The 17,990-nt window shown below is 46.6% G+C and overlaps 1 protein-coding gene across 14 annotated transcripts in view; it reads right to left on the bottom strand.

The window, feature by feature from the left end:
- The window catches only part of ATXN7L1 (ataxin 7 like 1), a 245,838-nt gene that overhangs the window by 5,393 nt on the left and 222,455 nt on the right, over window positions 1-17,990 (bottom strand). For 5 of the 14 annotated variants that reach the window (XM_061198430.1, XM_061198438.1, XM_061198440.1 and 2 more), the window contains 3 exons: window positions 15,635-16,586; window positions 12,927-12,968; window positions 12,158-12,824 (listed from right to left, as the gene is read on the bottom strand). In XM_061198430.1, coding sequence (XP_061054413.1) covers window positions 12,615-12,824; window positions 12,927-12,968; window positions 15,635-16,586 — 1,204 coding nt within the window. In that variant the 3' untranslated portion in view covers window positions 12,158-12,614. The other 9 variants (XM_061198434.1, XM_061198442.1, XM_061198431.1 and 6 more) reach the window with 7 other exon arrangements.

Here is a 17,990-nt window from a genome sequence, read left to right as displayed (position 1 = left end):
ACTCACAAGAAGTTGCAAAATAGTACAAAGAGTTCCAGTGTATCTTCCTTTGGCTCCTCCCAATGATACTGTCTTACATAACTGTAGAACACTGTCTTTGTTAAACTAGGACATCAGCATCAGTACAATACCATTAACTCAAGTCTAGACCTCATCTGGATGTCACCAGTTTTTACAAGAACTCTTCTTTTTTCTGTTCCGTTTTATTTTGGAGGCTACTTCTGCATTTCCGAACATCATATTATATCCTAAGCCTAAATTTAGCTCCCATCACACTGACTATGTCTGTTTAAACTTTCATTAGATCCACCAAATTAAGGCCCAGAACAAAACCTATGAACAACATTCTTCGAGCTTCTAAATTATGTGTATGAAGGATGACCTCAGATGATCTCCTATTTATTGATACACATTTACATGGGGAGTTAAGGACCCTTTCTCAAGAGGCTTTGCCATTTACCAGCTGTGTGATCTTGACCAAATTACTTGACCTCTCTGAACTTTAGTTTTCTCATCTGTAAAACGGGGCTAATAATCTTACCGACCTCATAGAGTTATTGTAAGGATTAAATTAGAAAAGATGTAAAACACATAATCAGTAATGTTATTACTCACTCCTCTTCCCCCTACCACCATCACCGCCAGTACCACCAGTACCACCGCCAGGGGAATCCCTGTCCTTCTAGCTGTTTTCTTGATGTCAGAGTAGTGCAGGTATGGCTTAGGGCTGGGAGTCTGCTCAGGGTGCAGGCCAGAAGTCTTTACTCTCCTGGCAGATGGCAGGGTGGCGGGGAGTGGTCTCTCATAGCTGGGAGAGCAGCCAGGTGGCATACAATCCTGTCTTCCCTGGCTGAAACTGAGGACGCATTTCCCAAAATAATACCACTGCACTGATATCAGACTTCAGGTACATTGTGGGATCTATAGGTTTTTGTGGGTTGTCCGGCAACCTAATCACCCTTGATATTACATTTAAGTGGAAGAATATATTAGGTTCCAAATGAAACATTTGGAGCACAGCCCATGGAGTGGGGATTGCTTATACAAGAAAGATAATTGCTTGGATATAATTTTGGAAACTAAGACATCCGCTTTGCCCCAGTGCCCTTTTCAAGCAGGAATAAGTTTTAAAAAAAAGTAAAAAGTGGTAAGAAATTGTTGATTTGAATGTTGGTTATTTCCAACTGATAGCAAAATTCTCCTTGTTGGCCTAATGGATTAGATTATTTCTTGTAGTTTAACGTGAATTGATATAGTATCAGTGGTCATAAGCATGTCTTTTGCATTGGCCAAAATCTCTGTATGCTGGGGCTGGCTTGCCCAGGCTCACAGGAGTTAATGTGCACTTCTCTCCCCCCTCTGGATTCAGAGAGGTCATGCTGATAGCTTGAAATCAGTCATGGTGGATGTATTAACATTACAGAAATCAGCAAGTGCTTCCCCTGCCCCTCCTAAAGCTGGATGTTTGACATTTACCACCAACACACCACTCCATTTTTTAACTCAGCAAACATTTATTGTATGCCAACTGTATGCCTGCTACTGTTTTAGGATCCAAACAACCTTGGATAACACAGTCCTTTAAGAGGATCCTACAGATAAATTTGAAGTCCAAGGAAACATGAAACATACATGTTTTTTTAATGAAAAAGCACCAGCATGTCAATGTAACCCACATAGTAATCCATACCAAACTTTACCAGCACAAAATCTCCATTGGGAAAGTCCCCCTATGAAGGAGGATTGTTTTTAAGGCCATCCCAGGCATTCCATTTTTAGCCATCTCCAGGACAGTGTATTCCACAACTATTCACTGTAATCAACTATTTTTGATCACTTTCACCACTTTTCTCTGGTCCTGTATCCAGTGTTTTTAAGCTGCCAAGCCCAGAGCCAAACATTGTACTCTGGAAACACAAAAGTAAGATCATCTAATGGCTCCCATGTATTTCATCATCGTGTAGGTGTCCTGATAATATACTTATCTGAATTTTTAAAATATCAAAGCAACACACACATTTTTGTAACACATTAAAATTCTACAGTTTATGATGAAAAGAGACAATCTTGTGCCTCATCCCACCCCCCTATCCCACCCCAAGGTAACTTTCTCTGCTGGACCTGGTTTCCTTGGATCCTGAATCTCAGCTTCCCATTCAATTTTTCCAGAAAATAACTTTTTAGTCCCCTGCTGGGGGTGGGGGGAGAGAGTAGCCACTTGGCTGCATGTGGGAGGTGAAGGGGGCTCTGAGGGACCTGACCACCTCATGTGAGATTTCAAGCCCCTCTTCCCCATTTTCAACCCATTGTGCACCCCTTCTCTGTGGTACCTACTCCCTCTGGGGGATCTGGGGAGAAAACGGGCTTATTATTATTCTCCTCAAACCACTTCTAACTTTCTTCTTTCTGCAAAGACAATTACGGCTCCAAGTTTGCCCTTTACCTTTTGTGTCTGTGTGTAAACTTTTAAATTTAAAAGTGCACAGTAACATTAATGAATCTTAAGTACACAATCAGATAAATATTTCATCCGTGATTCTATTCATTTAACAAGCCCCCAGGTCAAGATACAGAACACTGCTAGCACCAGAAACCTCCCTTGTGCCCCCGAAAGGTGACATCTATTCTATAAATCTGTCTGTTTGTATTCATGGCTTTAATTCACCAAGGTTACTTTGAATGCCAATTCATTAATTAAAACGTTGAACAGTACTGGGCTCGGCAAGGACCCGGAGGGAACATCCTCCAAATGCTGAACGGTGAGCACTGCGGGAGATACCCTCTCTGCGGTGTCCAGCAGCCAGTCAGGCCCAGTACTGAGCATCTAGTACGGATTCAAACCTTCTCAGTTTATTGAGCTGGACAGGACCAAGAGACTTGTAAAAACTGCAAACAGAAACAAAAACATGCATCTGATTTTTTCCAAAGGAAAAGCCCCAGAATCATGTTTTTCCTCTCCGTTCTCTTCACTTCCATGGGGCTCTGCCTTCGCGCTATTCCAATAATGTGCCAGAATTGCTACCCTCTCCCTGTCAGCCCCCCAACACTGCATCTGGATTATTCAGGAACATGGGGGAGATTTGGGGGTGGGTAGTGGAGGGGGGTTAGTGATAAGGCCAGCTAGGAAATCCAGTAGAGAAGTGAAGTGGGTGGAGAGAAAATGAAAACCTTAATAGAGACCGTGCAAGCTCCTACTTTCACAGCCCCCCACCCCCAGCAGCTAGCTCAGGTGCCTGAAGATGCAAACGCTTTTGTGATGACGATGCTGCTTTGATTAAAAATGTACTGAAATACTTAAAGGTGAAAGGAGGAATCCAGAAAAGCTCCAGAATCTTCTAAAATTAAGAGAACCCTTCCAATGTTAATGACCTTAGATCAGATTTGTGATTTCAATTGTCACAATAAATGCAGCGCCTCCGAGCTGTTGGCTCCCATTGTGATTTTGCAATGATTCAGACTTGCGTGGGACTGATTGAGTGTTTGAGGCGTTCAGTTTTTTTACACCTTCCTCATTTACTTTTCTAGTTGAATGGCTTATGAAGATGTAATGAATAGAAAATAAACTTATTGAAATACATTCCTGGGAACTTTGCTCAGTGACATGGATACCTTAAACCTGATATTCTGGAATAGCTCCAACCAGATCAGAAAGCAAGAAGTTATTGCCTAGTGGAAAAATCAAAAGGAGAAAAATATTGAAGTATTGTAAAATAAATTCTAGAGACCTGAGTAAACCAACTAGGAGGCACATAGAATTATAAAATACCTTTATGGAAATATCCACAGGGGCTTAGGAAGAAAAGTCGGTAGGTGGAGTTTATTTCTACAGGAGGCAGGGAAATATAATGGAAAGAGCACCAGATTGAAGGGGGGACAGGCTTGCCTGTCAGCCAGCTGTGTGCTCTTGGTACCTCATTTGACCTGTCTGTGTCTCAGTTTCCTCACCTGCAGAAGAGGGTCTTCAATATTACTTCCAGTTTTCACACTGATTCTCCAAGCCTATGACTAATTTTGAGGCTTCTCAGAGTTCCAGGTTGGGAAAACATAGGATGTCTAGGCTCCCTTCAAAATGGAGTTAGAAGTCACCAGGCCAGAGCAGTGATGGACGGCCAGTCACAGACAAAGCTCAGAACCAAGGGATAAATGATGTCCTTGCTGCTAGAAGCGCCACACTGACGTTTTGTGGCTATGGATAATCCAATTATACAAACGTTTATGTGCAATGTGCTTCCTCTGAGAAGCTTTGAAGCTTCCGCAAGCTTCAAAGCTGCTTCCTCTGTTTTTTTTTTTTTTTTTTCTGTACAATAGTGAAAATATTTACACTTAGGCCTGAGGCAAAACGCTAAGAAATTTGCCAAAGTTTGCCCAAGAGTGTTGGCTCCAAGTGGCCTTGCTCTACCCTTGGTGTGCTCAAACCACTCCCCAAGACTGTCATCACTATGCCAGGACTGTGCTTTGATCACAAATCTCAAATGTGCTCTCAGTGCTGTGTGGCAATCCAGTTTCATTAGTAGCTACTTAATTCTTTCTTTACTCTTCTCAAACTTCTTCTGAGTTCTCAGGCACACCCAGCTTGCCCCATGGTCGCTGAGAAAATGGAAGCCATCAGATGGGGATTCCCTCATCTTCTCAGCAGTGAATCTACAAGCTGACTTCTTCCCCATTTCCCTGGAGGAAGTGTCCTTCTGACTACTGTTAAGTTAGTCAAACAAAGAGGCCATTAGACTGAGATGCTGTAATGCCCTAGAGGCCTATGTAAGCAAACCAGAATCTAAGTCTGTAAATGTCTCAAGGTTACAAAATCCAAAATGCTGGGGACAATCAATCACAAACAGCCAACTAGGCTTTAAGCTATAGCCAATCAATACCTACCTTACTTTGCTTCCACCTTTTCTCTATAAAAGTCTCACACCCCAGCTCCTGTTGGTGGAGCTCCTAACCACTTCTGGTTTGGGGCTGCCTGATTTGAATCCCACTTTTGTGCAGATAAACTCTTAAAATTTTTAATAGGCCTCGGTTGATTGTTCCGCACTAGAAAGGCCAATACGTCCACATGTGTTCAAGTTCACCTCCCTCCTGCCTTCTCAAAAACTTCCCTTTAAAAAAAAAATCACCCCTTTCTCCTGTTTCATCAACCTCTCCGTCCCCTATTGTCCCAGCCTCACCAGCATATGAATCATGATCTGGACCCTTCTCCCTTGAAAAACAAAAGAAACAAAAGGGAACAAAATCCAAACACTCCGTTGAGCCTTCTAACCTTCTTAAGACTTGTCTACACAACTGAATTTCCTTCACTCTCCTGCCACTTCAACACACCTGCTTCGCTAAGGTCACTCTGTGTCCAAGTCCTAACCCTTAGAACCTGCGAGTATGAATTATTTGCAAAAAGACGTAACTACCTTAAGTATCTTGAGAGGATATAGTCCAGGATTTAGGGTGAGCCTTAAGTCCTTATAAGAGAAAGGCCGTGGGAGGCTTGAAACCCAGGAGAAACAGGGGAGAAGGCCACGTGAAGGAGGTGGCAGAGATGGGAGTGATGAGTCTACAAGCCAAGGAATGCGAGCCGTCACCAGAAACCGGAAGAGGCAGGGAAGGATTCTCCTCCACAACCTTTGAGCGAGTGCAGCCCTGCTTGATTTTGAACTTCTGGGCACCAGAACCCTGAGAGAATGAATTTACATTGTTTTAAGCCACCAAGTTGTGGCAATTTGTTATGACAGCCCTAGGAGACTGTTAACAGTCACCAAAGACCTCCATGCTGCAGAACCCCAGACTAAATACCATCTCTCTCCCATACTGCAACAGTACTTAACTCAGCTGACTTCTCCTTGCTTGAAGCATCTTACAGTCCTCGCTTCCAGGGAACCACTATCGGGTTCTCTCTTCTCTTTGTGAACGCTTCCTCTTGGAGTTCTTTGCAAGCTTTTCTGCTTCTACCTAACCTCCAAATGTCTGCTCGTCTTCTCCATCTTCTCTAGTAATCACATCCATACCTGTGGCTCTAAATATCATCCATATAACAAAGATTCCCAAGTTGATGCCTCCAACTTAGACCTGCTGAGAGCTCCAGCCATGTGTATCCCATGCCTTCTTGACACAGCAGCTTAGAGGTTTCACGGTAATCTCACATGTGAGCAAACATACATGTGCAAAACAGAACTTCTGATCTTCATGAAACATTCCTTTTGCCACCCCGCCCTTCCCCAAACCCTGTTCTTCCTCTGGTTTTCCACATCTGAAGAAACGGCATCTCCACCTAATACAATTGCTCTAGCAGAAACCTGGGAGTCATTCTTTCTCCTACTCTCACAACCAATTCCTAAACCAGTCTTGTCAATTTAATATGTAAAATGGATCTTGAGTCCACTCACTTCTTTTTAGATCTACTGTCACCATCCTGGGACCACACGAACACTATGTCTCACTGGGTCTCTTGCAACAACTTCCGATGGATTCTCCACACAGCAGCTAGAGATCTTTCAACAGATCAGATCATGCCATGCCCTTAGGTAAAGCCCTTTGAAGGACTCCCACTGAATTGAGCACAAAAATCCAAACTCTAGGAGGCCTTCTGTGACCTTGCCATGCCTTCTGTCCATCCCTTTCCCTGCTCTGTCCACAGTGCGTGTTCCTTAGGTTCCAAGAACTTACCAGGCTTTTCCCACCATGGACCACCTCTGCCTGGGATTATCTCCCCAACACTTTCTGCCTTCAGCTTACTTCCTCAGAGGAAACTCCCTGATCACAACCCCCAACCCATTTTACGTCAGTTTCTCCTGTTATTTTCTCTCATAGAACTCAATTCTTTCTACCATTGAATTTGTCACAATCTGTAATTACACATGGGATCATGTGTTTATTTATGTACTGTCTCCCCCACCAGGGTGCCTATGGCAAGCAGCTGGGACAATGTCTGTTTCTCATCACTGAGCAGAGTGCCTAGCTCAGGGGCAGCCACAGATGGGATGCTCCATAAATATCTGTTGAATGAATTCGCTCTCTTCTACACCTTAAATGTGGGTTCTAGGAGGAACGCTTGTCTGGTGAGGACACATACACCCAGAAGAATAAAAAACAATACCCCAAATCTAAATTTTATGAAAACCCAAAGACTGTTTTACAAACATATAAATTATTTTATTTACAAAGCCATGTTACCAAAAAAAAAAAAAAAAAAAAGCAAAAAAAAAAAAAAAAAAAAAAAAATACAATCGCTCACTGGAGAATGTCTCCAGGCCTGGTGCTGAACCACGGCAGTATCAATAGATACATGTTTGTTCTTTCCTTTTTAAAACTGTAAGCCATAGGATTTACTATTTACACCTACTTTAGACATTTATTCTGCTTACAATATCACAGGCATGGAATGAATTCTATCTGATAGTGCTAATACATAAAGGTGCAGGACAAAGAAGGAAAATACTTAGTGTTACAAAATATGGATTGTAGAAAAGAAACCCACTCCACAAGTGTGGCATTTGTTTAGAATGTTTGGACATGCTTTCTTCAAAATTCTTCTGGAAAAGGTTCTAAAATCGGTAGTAGGAAAGGACAAGTGAGCAGGTGCAAATTCTCGTCTGTGCAACAACAGTTATTGAATATACCCCATGACTGACCAGCTACGTAAAACCCACAGAGTTTTGTTAAAGTGCCATGGGCCAACAGCATAACAAAATAGAAGGTGTAAATAGAAAATTTCTTTTTTTCCTTTTTTAAAACAAGAGTTCACTGAGAATCAGCAATAATAGAATATGCTGTATAAACTATTCTCTACAAAGGTTGATCAGCATTATTTACAATTGGTACATTGATACAAAAGAAGGCATACAAGTTATCCAGGTCGCTTTTTTTTTTTTTTTTTTTTTTTTTTTATGGCTGACAGGTCTATGCATTGCGTTACGCTTTAACAACCAGAGCTTTCGAGCCTCTACGGCTGGCAGCGACAAGTCACGAGATCTTCAGGCAGATGGGGGTGTGTGCAGTCAAGGGGCTTGGGAGAGAGGGCTAGGTGGGGGGTGCAGAACAGAAGTACCCAAACGATATCCCCCTAATAATGCTTTATAGGCTGGTCCAGTTGAACTCCATTCAAACAAACCGAAAGAAAACCTTTTATTTGCATTCCATTTTTCAAGCTGTGAGTTTTGAATACATCATTATAAAGTAAACCTGTAGTTGACTGTGAAGGAAGAAACACCGTGGGTTTTCCCTTTTTGCTCAGTTTTCCAGAAATGTCCTCACCTTGGTCAGAGCCAGTCTTTCACCAAGTAAGCAGCATTCGGTGGGGAGCCTCTTTATTCCAGCTTGCAATTCAAGATGTAGAGAGCTAAAACGTTTAAAATCCATTGAATTGCTCCTTTAGTCCCTGTTGAGACATTATTTCTCAGAAGCAGCCACTTAATCTCTCAACTTTTGTTTTCCTTCTTTGAGTGTAAGAGTTTATAAATCAGAGGGTTATTTTGTTGCTGAGATTTTTTTTGTTTTTACTCCTGCAAGTATTACAACTCAAAATAAATTATAAAAAAAAACCAGACTTCTAAAACCGAACGAGACGAAAATTGTGCAAAAATAACAAAGATATGTACATACTTTTCAGTCTGAAGAAATGTACAATAAAAACATAATTCAAAGAACATTTTAAAAATATAAACGTTGCTTCAACTTTCCTAAGTTTCATATTGTTTCTGAAACTATTCTGGTCAGTTAGCTCTGTAATATAGTAAAACATAAATTATTACAAAATTAACACTATAAAAATTTACTTTAAGAATATCTTCTAAACTTTTTTTTCAAAGGGTCTAACCTTGTTTATAATTTCTTAAACATTTATAAGTCTTAAAATCTGCCTTAACCTTTTTAATTTTTTTAAAAAAAGAAAAAGTAACAATCTTCCCTTCAATTTGCAGTCTCTTTTTCCCAAGATGGAAATAAACCAGCATATAAGTGCACTTTTAACACTGTAGAAATAAAAATGAAATCATCTGAACTAATGTCCTAGTACCTAATATCAACTCCTGATTTTTAAAAAAATCTTCATTTTATATTAAAAATTTTAGTAATCCTATTAAGAAACACTGTCAGTGCAAGTCCATTGATGCAAATCACTCCGTTTGCCTCCCGTCTTTGCAAAATCCAATCATACGGTGAAATTTAACAGTAGTCTGATCCTTGGGTTTGGGGGGAATGGGAAAGAAAAGGAAAACTTCAGGGTGGGGATGAGGGTTTATGTCCAGCTGCAAAACTGGCATTCACTTCTGACTTAGGGATGAAGCAAAACCTCCTGGTATCTCTGCCATTATACTGTATACAAAGTTACATGATTCATAGCACAGAACACTTATTTTATATGGTGAATTCCTTTCTTGACTATGATTCCCAATTAGAGCTTATGGTATTGGTTTCTTTCAAAACTCCAGTGTGAACAGTTTTATAGCTGCAGGCCTCCAGCTTCTCCCTTCCGGATCTTCCAAATGGCTCTTCTCCATAAGCAGTGGCCTTACCACTCCTTCCTGGGTTGGCTGTATCGGAGTGGTGGCCTCTGACAACCTAGCATGAGCTGATCTATGGGTGTGCTGAGTCCACGGGGCCCTCTGGCCCAGGGCATGGAGGTGGCTGGGCAATGCTAGTAATTATTCTCACCAATCACCAGCCGTTTGGCAATTAACCCTCCATGGCAGCTTTCCCTCAGGCCTTTCCTTCCGGCTCTGCTTTTTCTCCTCTGGCAGCGCCCCGGAGGGCAGCTTGAGACCTTCCACAGCGGTGGGCACTGTGCCTCTTCCTGAGTGGCTTCCTGAGGTCTTGTGCCCTTTTCCCTGGGATTCCTCCCCGTGACTCGCCCAGCTTTGCGCCCTTGTACACGGTGCCCTGGAAGGGATTTTGCAGCATGGATTCCTAACACGCTCAGATGATCACAGTCACCCAGTTCCCACCATCTTTTGAGGATATCTTCTCCTACCCCCAGGCCCTTCTTCCTGCCACCTCCCGGGTCCATTCCTGCCCCTGTCCCTAACCCAGGACATCCTCTCCGAGCTGCACAGCTGGATAGTGGTACTGAGTAAGCCCCATCATTAAATGGCTGCTGTTCTCAACTCTGCATCTGGCTCCTCTGTGCTGGTGCCCCCTAGAAACCTGATGAGGGCACTCGCCCACCCTCCAGCTCTCTGCTCTCGGCTCCCCAAACACGGGCTGCTCCCCAGTAACCGCCCCCGACGCAGCACGCTGTCTAGAGGGAGCTTTTGAGAGCCCGCACCTCTGATGGTCAGTGGGGACCCAGAGAGTGGCAGGTAGGAGGGGACAGAAGGGAAGGATGGCAGAGGGCAAGGAAAGGAGCACTGCACATGCTCAAGTTCAAGAGTTCCAGACGATGCCAACCAGGAACGGACATTCTACAATGTCTGCTCTTGAGGCCGGAGCAAAATGATGCAGTAGCAGCATCAGAAGCTAGAGGAGGGACCCCAGACTTGGAAGAAGGTATACACGTGGCAAGTGAAAGAACGGAAACCAAACACTGGTATTGTTTTCTGTAAATCTCAAATTCACGTTCTTTTTGCCTTTTTCTTTTTCCTCAAAACTAAAAATTGGTCAATTAAAAAAAGAAGAAGAAAGGCCAGAGCCACAGGCAGGGCACAGGAAACAGACTCTTCCCCACTGCCCACTCCCCTCCCTCCCCTGGCCTTGGCCTCCTGGGGGGAGGTCCCGTGGCCAGGCATTGGTTTGGAAGCGGCTTCATGGTCTTGTTATGGAAGAGTCCTTATCCTGCCCGTTCTGTTTGTGGTCTTCTAGGAAAGAAAAGAAAAGAAGAAGCTTGTTTCCAAAACATACATTTGGGATTACCCACAAGAATTCAAGAAGGGAGTCTCAGTTTCCTCATCTATAACTAACAGGATACCATCCCACCTCCTGCATTTGGCAAAAGCCAGCTGTGACGAGCAAATGAGGTGATGGAAGTAAAGGACTCTGTAAATGGAAGGTAGGCACAAAGATCCTGGCTGTGCAGGAAAGCAAGAGGGCAAATCCTGGGGCTTCAGGGAGCTCCTCTCCAGGAGGGAGGACCGGGATAATTAATCTGTCTTTGTTTTTCTGTTTTTGTTTTTTAGTCTATCTTTTCCTAACTAACCCGCACACAGCATGGAGAATTACCTAAGGAAAAAGTATAGTGCTGGGTTAAGCACAGAGGCTTTGGATATACAGGTTTTGGTTCAAGTTCCTTCATCTTTATCTATAAAATGAGGATAACCAATTGGTCCCCAACCTGACCAGGTTGTTAAAAGGTTGAAAGGTATGTAATGTATGTGAGGGGCAGAGCACGCGCCTACAGAGGAAGGGCTCAACAAACGGCAGGTGTTGGTATTATTATTATGTTCATTTAGGCTGACGGCTAGCGTTGTGGGTTCCCAGCAGGTGTGCCTGGAGTTGTGGGCGATTGCACACGTGCCTGCTAAGGGTCAAAGTGGAGTCTCCAGGTGCACCCAGCAACCCGTGCAGGAGGCCTGCCGTAAACAGGCAGATTGCCCTCCCTCCCCGACCCTACACAGAGGAGGGGCTGCAGGTGCTCCGGCACAAATGGGCCACAGTGACTCAAAATGGTGGAGATTTGAGGATACAAAACCGTTCCCTATAAGCTTCACCCAAACTCTACCCAAGATTTGTGGGGAAACTCCAAAGGCCAAAGTACAGAAAAGCACACTGTAATTTGGTATCTACGAAACCTGTGGCGCTTCTAAGACAACGTAACAGCCATATATTTATTTTTTCCCACCATGTAGAACACACACGACCCTACTCACTTACCCTCCCTGGCCTCCTCCAGACGTGCACACACTCCGCCGGAGAAAATCACTTCTATACTGACTGTTTTCACACCTCGAGCTTATAAAAACTCCTAACTCTACCCCGAATGGTCCCACCATGAAAACCACATGCTGAACGGTAGCTACAGCTCACCAGAGGCCTCAAGAAAGTGCTGACCAATGTCCGCCCTGAGCAACGCCCTTCAGTCAACAGCATCTTATTTTCATAATAACCTTAGGAGGGAGGCATCGATTTTGCCATTTAAGAGATGAAAAAAGTGAGACTCAGAGAAGTAATCTGCCTAATATCATACAGCTGCTAACAGTAAAAGCTAATACCTGTGTTAGGTCTCAGGCATTTTGCAGGGGCTTTATGTCTATAAATTAATTTAATCCTCACAGAAGCCTTATGAGCTAGGGGCCATAATGATCCCCATCTTATAGGCGAGGAAACTAAAGCACAGAGAAATTAAGTAACTTGCCCAAGGGCACACAGCTAATTAGGAGAAGGGCTAGCGTTAGAAGCCAGGTAGCCATTTTCTTTTCTTTTTTTTTTTTTTTAATTTTATTTATTTATTTATTTATTTATTTATGGCTGTGTTGGGTCTTCGTTTCTGTGCTAGGGCTTTCTCTAGTTGCGGCAAGCGGGGTCCACTCTTCATCGCGGTGCGCGGGCCTCTCACTATCGCGGCCTCTCTTGTTGCGGGGCACAGGCTCCAGACGCGCAGGCTCAGTAGTTGTGGCTCACGGGCCCAGTCACTCCACGGCATGTGGGATCTTCCCAGACCAGGGCTCGAACCCGTGCCCCCCGCATTGGCAGGCAGACTCTCAACCACCGCGCCACCAGGGAAGCCCAGGTAGCCATTTTCTTGACGTGAGATTTGAACCAGGGTCTGACCCCAAAGCCCACATTCTTTCCACCCTGCTGATGAGCCTGTGGACTTCTGCCCCCCAGTAACTTACCTGTCGGCTGTGTCCTGGGCTGGATATGCTTGAAGGACTGGATTGTGACAAAGCTAGGCTGCTATTTTTCCCAACCTGAAAGACACCAGTGAAGCCCTACTCAGACACGGGAGCCAGCTTGGGAGAGACCCACCGATACCACGAGTCGCCAGGGGAAAGGGGGAGGCTGCACGGTACCTCGCTGGCTCTCCTCCCGTTGTGTGGAACTCGTGTTTCCATCTTAAACGGCAGAGAAAATGAGTATGTTTCAGGGGGGCCTTGATGACGCCCCCCTCATCCCAGAGAGAACGTGGAATGGAGGGGAAATCTTAATCCGCTTCCCAGATGCGCAGACTGCAAGTTTCCGGGAGGAGTCCCAGCTTTTCCACCTGTGACTGCAGTCCCAGACCCAGCTCGTCTCGAGCCCAGACTCCCCTGGGCCAGCTGGGACTAAATGCCTGCGTCTTTTTCTGAGTCAGTTTTCCCGGCACACTCCTTGCTGTTCTTAAAAAAAATGGCAAGAGGCATGGGTCTTCCCTTTGCACTGGGAGCCTGAGCGGGTCGGTCCTAAGACGCTGCCCTGGGGGCGAGGGGGGCGGGGGTGGCCGTCAGGCTCCTCCCCTTTCTCGTGATCGAACCTGGGCTCGCGGTGGGCTGGGTCCTCCGCGGAGTACGTTACGCAGGCAGCTCCTATGAAGAGCCCATCCGCTACTTCAACTCGCCTTTGCGAAAAGACGTCTGCCTTACGTTCGCAGTCTTGTTTTTTGTACGATTTAATATCTCTGTGGCAAATTCTGGCCTTACACCACCCGATACAATTCAATAGATCCCCAGTTAGTCCCCAAAGCACGTTTACCTTGAATTTCTCAATCTCATGCCATGCCTCTCCCAATCTCCTAACAGAATCAGCACAGATTCCAAAGGCCTTCCCCCAACACCTGGTGACCCTGGACAAAGCCTTTTCTTAATGGCCTGGTGACAAGCACCCAGGTATCAGCTGCATTAGAGAACCAGTATTGACTAGATCCAAGGCAGCCATTAAATTCATCAGCTCTTTTTGATTTCCCTCCTGATGAGCACTCTCTCAAAGAGGCTTGTCTGCTCCTTTCATCACTGTTTTTGACTAATTCATCACGCTTACTAAACATTTCATATGGTCTTGGCACACCAAAGAATCAACAGTGCCACATTTACTCAATACAGAGGCACAGAGGTGAAAAGCCCAGACCCCAGAGCCAAATTACTTGGGTGTAAATCCCAGACCTATTATTTACTCGCTGTGTGACTTTGGGCACATTGCTTAACCTTCCTGTGCCTCGGTTTACTCATCTGTAAAATGGGGGTAATAACAGGTGAAGATTAAATGAATATATCAAGTGCTTGGAACAGAGCCATCCCATAAGTAAGCGTTAGCTGCTAGAACTTCATCGAAAACGGATGACACTATAGCCTTGCTGCTCAGGGTGTGGCCCGCACACCAGTGCCCTGGCACTGCCTGAAGCCTGTTAGAAATGCAGACTCTCAGGCTCTGCCCCAGACCTGCTGACTCAGAATGTGCATTTTACTGAGACGCTCCAGTGATTCATGTGCACATTCAAGTTTAGGAAGCCCTGGATCTGCCCTCCATCCTGAGACCTGGAGGTGGCACCGACCAGCAGTTTAGTCTCGGGGGGACCCTGTGGGTGCTGGTCCCCTCCCCTGCACCCCTGGAACTGCAGATGTGTGCGAGTGCCTGGGCTCTGATGAGAGGACCTATGTCCATCCCCCATTGCCACAACCTTGGCCTCGGTTGCAGCTTGTCTGGCCCTTGAGATCCAAACTTGCTGTTTCTTGTGTGTTTACCTGTGTTTTGTGAATCCCCCTCAAGAGGTTCTCTTCATGAAGTTTTAACAAGTCTCACACAAAGATGATGCAAAACATGAAAACATCTTTTAAACAACTGCCTCTCATGTCTCCAAAGTCCCCATCCCCAGACAGGGCTGGCCCACTGAATTCTGTGGCTGTCGGCCTGGGGCTGCTGCTACCATCCGTGCACGCTGTCCTGGGAGGTCCCTCCCGCTGGACTCAGCTCGAAGAGACCCCAGGCTGCCCCCTACCCGCCTTTGCTCCCTCCTCTACATACAAACAGTCGGGTGGGAGGGTTTCCTAAGCAGCCTTCCCAGCTCGAGAGGAAGACTAGACTTGAGGATGAGAACAGGGCTCAAGGGAAAGAAACACGTGTTCTTCTTGGATCATGTCCCATTCCCCCAGCTCCCCTCACGGTACACCCTCCTCTGTGTACAGTGGCCCTGAACACTTCTATGCCAGTTGGTGTGAGCTGCAGTGATACTTTAGGAAGGAAAGGGTTATCTTAGGAGTAGGGAGCCTGGTAAAGTGAGAAGAATAGTCACCGGAAGCATGGGCTCCCACCCCCCACGTGGGACCCAGGTCATCATTTAACCTGGCTGGGCCTCAGGTTCTTCCTAAGGGGATGCCAATAGATCAGATAAAATTGCTTGGCAACAGACCTTGTCAATGATATCGTCCTCAGAACTCCAGATATACACTAGAGTGAGGTGACGGAACTCAGAGCCTCCCTGTGCCTCAGTTTGCTCATCTGTAAAGCGGTGATTACAATTGCATCAACCTCGCTGGGTTGTCGTGAGGATTAAATGAGGTGATGCTCATATAGGACTCAGAACAGTGCCTAGTGCGTGGGCACTGCACAAAGTACCTGTTAGATAAATTGCTGTCAGAGCAGAGGGTGGAATTGCCCACGGGGAGAACGAGGATGGGACTCACGCTTGCGTTACCTGTCTGGGCCACCTGCCTGGGCCACATGGCTAAGCGGGGGGGGCACTGCCCCGCTCCCCCTCCCACCATCCCCGGGCGGTGCCCGAAGGCTCCTGGAAGGACGGGTCCCTTACCTGCCGAGAGGAGGTGCTGTTAACGGGATCGGGCACCGGTGCGAGAAGGCTGGGTGGGTTCTTTCTGTGAACGCTATTCATTCCAGGCATTTTAGTGATTTTACAGGCTTTGCTACTAGAACTTGAGTTCTTACGCTTTTTTCCTTCTGATTTGTCAAAAGAGAGGGGCAGAGAAGACACGGCATTGTGTGAGGCCAGAGAGAGGTCCCCTGCAAGGGAGGGCACAGAGAGGGGACAGGAGTCACCGCTGCCGCCCCCCGAGCCCATGTGTCTCACTAGGTCCGTAGGGCCGCCGGGCAGCGAGGTCCGTCCTGAGGGCTCCAGTTTGGCACTGAGTGGGCTCACCCCATTGTTTGAGTTGTGCACAGACAGACTGTTATAGGGAGGGGCTGCCTGATAGGAGTTCAAAGCTGAACTGGCATTCAAAACACAGTTCTTTTTGTGGGGCCCTGATAATGGGGACGAGAGGGATGTCTGCAGGGATAAGGAGGAGGAGGAGGAGGAGGAAGAGGCGGAAGTCGAAGACTGCGGCTTCCTCTTTTTGTTACTTGGAGACTCGTCGCTACGGGCGGACAGGTCTTTGACTTTTGAGGATTTGCTGGTTTTGGTTTTGGATGGCTTGTGGGATGGGGAAGGGATGACAGCTGGTATCGGGGACACGGCGGATGGGGCCTTGAAGGTTGAGTCCATGATGCTGAGGGTTGCGGCCACATGAGGGAAAGCTGTGGTGTGTGACATGAGGGCGCTCGGGTCCGGCGATGTCACAAAAGCTGCATTTGAGAGCATGGCTGATGTCATTATGTAAGAAGAGGTGAGTCTCGAGCTGATGGGAGCTGAAGGAAGATACACAGCACTGGGGTTGCTGAAAGGCTGTAAAACGGATGCTGGAACAGGGGTGGTGATGTGGGCTGCTGGCGAGGGCATGGGGCTATCTGCCGCAGGAGGGATCTTCCTAAACATGAGAGAAGAGTGAAAGAGAAACAGTGAGAAATAGGTTTGGCATTGCTCCAGAAGCTCGACTAAGTGTGAGCATCAGGGCTACAGAGAAAACCCTGGCGGAACCAGACAATGGAAAATGAAGCCTTGAAGGATGGCAAAATCTGAATTATGGCCCTTCCCTATGGTTCCCCCCATTGCAACATCCAGCAACCTAGCTTTAATCACTTTCAGGTTTTCAGATCCTTTTCTCCATTCTTGGCTACTGGATAATGGCTGATTTGGGTTCATGAATAAAAGGCGAATGTTATTTAGAATAGAAACTTCCCCAGCAGTATCCCCCTCTGTTTTTTTCACCCCTGGCAGTGATGAAGGTGATTTTTAATGAGAAGGGGTCATTTCACACTCAGGTCCTGGCTTGAAGTAAGAGGCGTGAGGACGGGGCTTGGCCACCTGCACACGTGGGCCAGAGCGTCCCCTGCGCCCCTGCAGCCCCTGCCCCTCAGGGCCTCCCACCCCTCCTGTGCCCTGCCTCCCCACCCTGCTCTTGACGGGGGGAGATCTGGGAGTCACCTCTCTCCTCACAGGCCAGAGTCCCCCTGCCCTCGCTGCCTGCAGCCTCTGGGTTACCCTGTAGAGAGGCACTTCCACGTTAGCTCCCGGCTGCTGGCTCTGTTTTCTTCCCCCTTCACCTCACCCTGCCTCAGCGATCTCTCAGGAGCTATCTCTCGGGTATGGCTGCCCTTCAGCAGGTCTTCCTGTCCCTCTGTTAGGAAGGGGGAAGGGTACAGGGACCCTCATGGATTCAGAGAAGGGGATCAGGAATTTCTAGCTTGTTCGGAAGATAAATGCAGGAGAGCATATGAATGGGGCGGAGGTCTTCCTGAAAGCTGGGGGTACCTGGGAGCAAGCTCCCTGCCTCACACTCCGTGGAGCCCAGGCCAGCCCCAGGTGGTGGGTTACTCTGGGGGCCTCCCCGCAAACTCCTTCTTTTGACGTGTGCTGGAAACAGCTTCTACTTCCAAACCATGGCTTGGGGCCATGTTGCTGCTACTCTGGGGACTGAGAGGAGCACAGGGGCCTCCGGGTCACCATGTCCCTGACTTTTCAGGAAAGGATACTGACCTCAGGAGCCAGGTGAATATTTTCAAGCTGGTTCTTTCCCGTTTCTCACCTTGCTCCCCACTCCCTGTTTCTGCTGGAAATCATGTTCCGTGTAGCTGGGCTCCCCAGAAATTAGGAACGAGCTCTGCTTCTTGGAAAACAGCTCTTGAAGGCGGGCAGGTGTGAAATGGGGCCTCCCTTCTCTCCTTGGAGGCCACCCTCCGAGCTGCAGCATCGGGACGGGGCAGGGAGCCCCGGAAAGAGGCCCCGCTGAGGAGGAAATGCCTCTCCTAGCCCTGCTCTCTTTGAGGATGCA

This window comes from Eubalaena glacialis, chromosome 8 (genome assembly GCF_028564815.1).
Source record: "Eubalaena glacialis isolate mEubGla1 chromosome 8, mEubGla1.1.hap2.+ XY, whole genome shotgun sequence".
Lineage (NCBI taxonomy): Eukaryota > Metazoa > Chordata > Mammalia > Artiodactyla > Balaenidae > Eubalaena > Eubalaena glacialis.
Note: the sequence above shows the minus strand (reverse complement) of the source record. Positions and strands in the feature narration are given on the sequence as shown.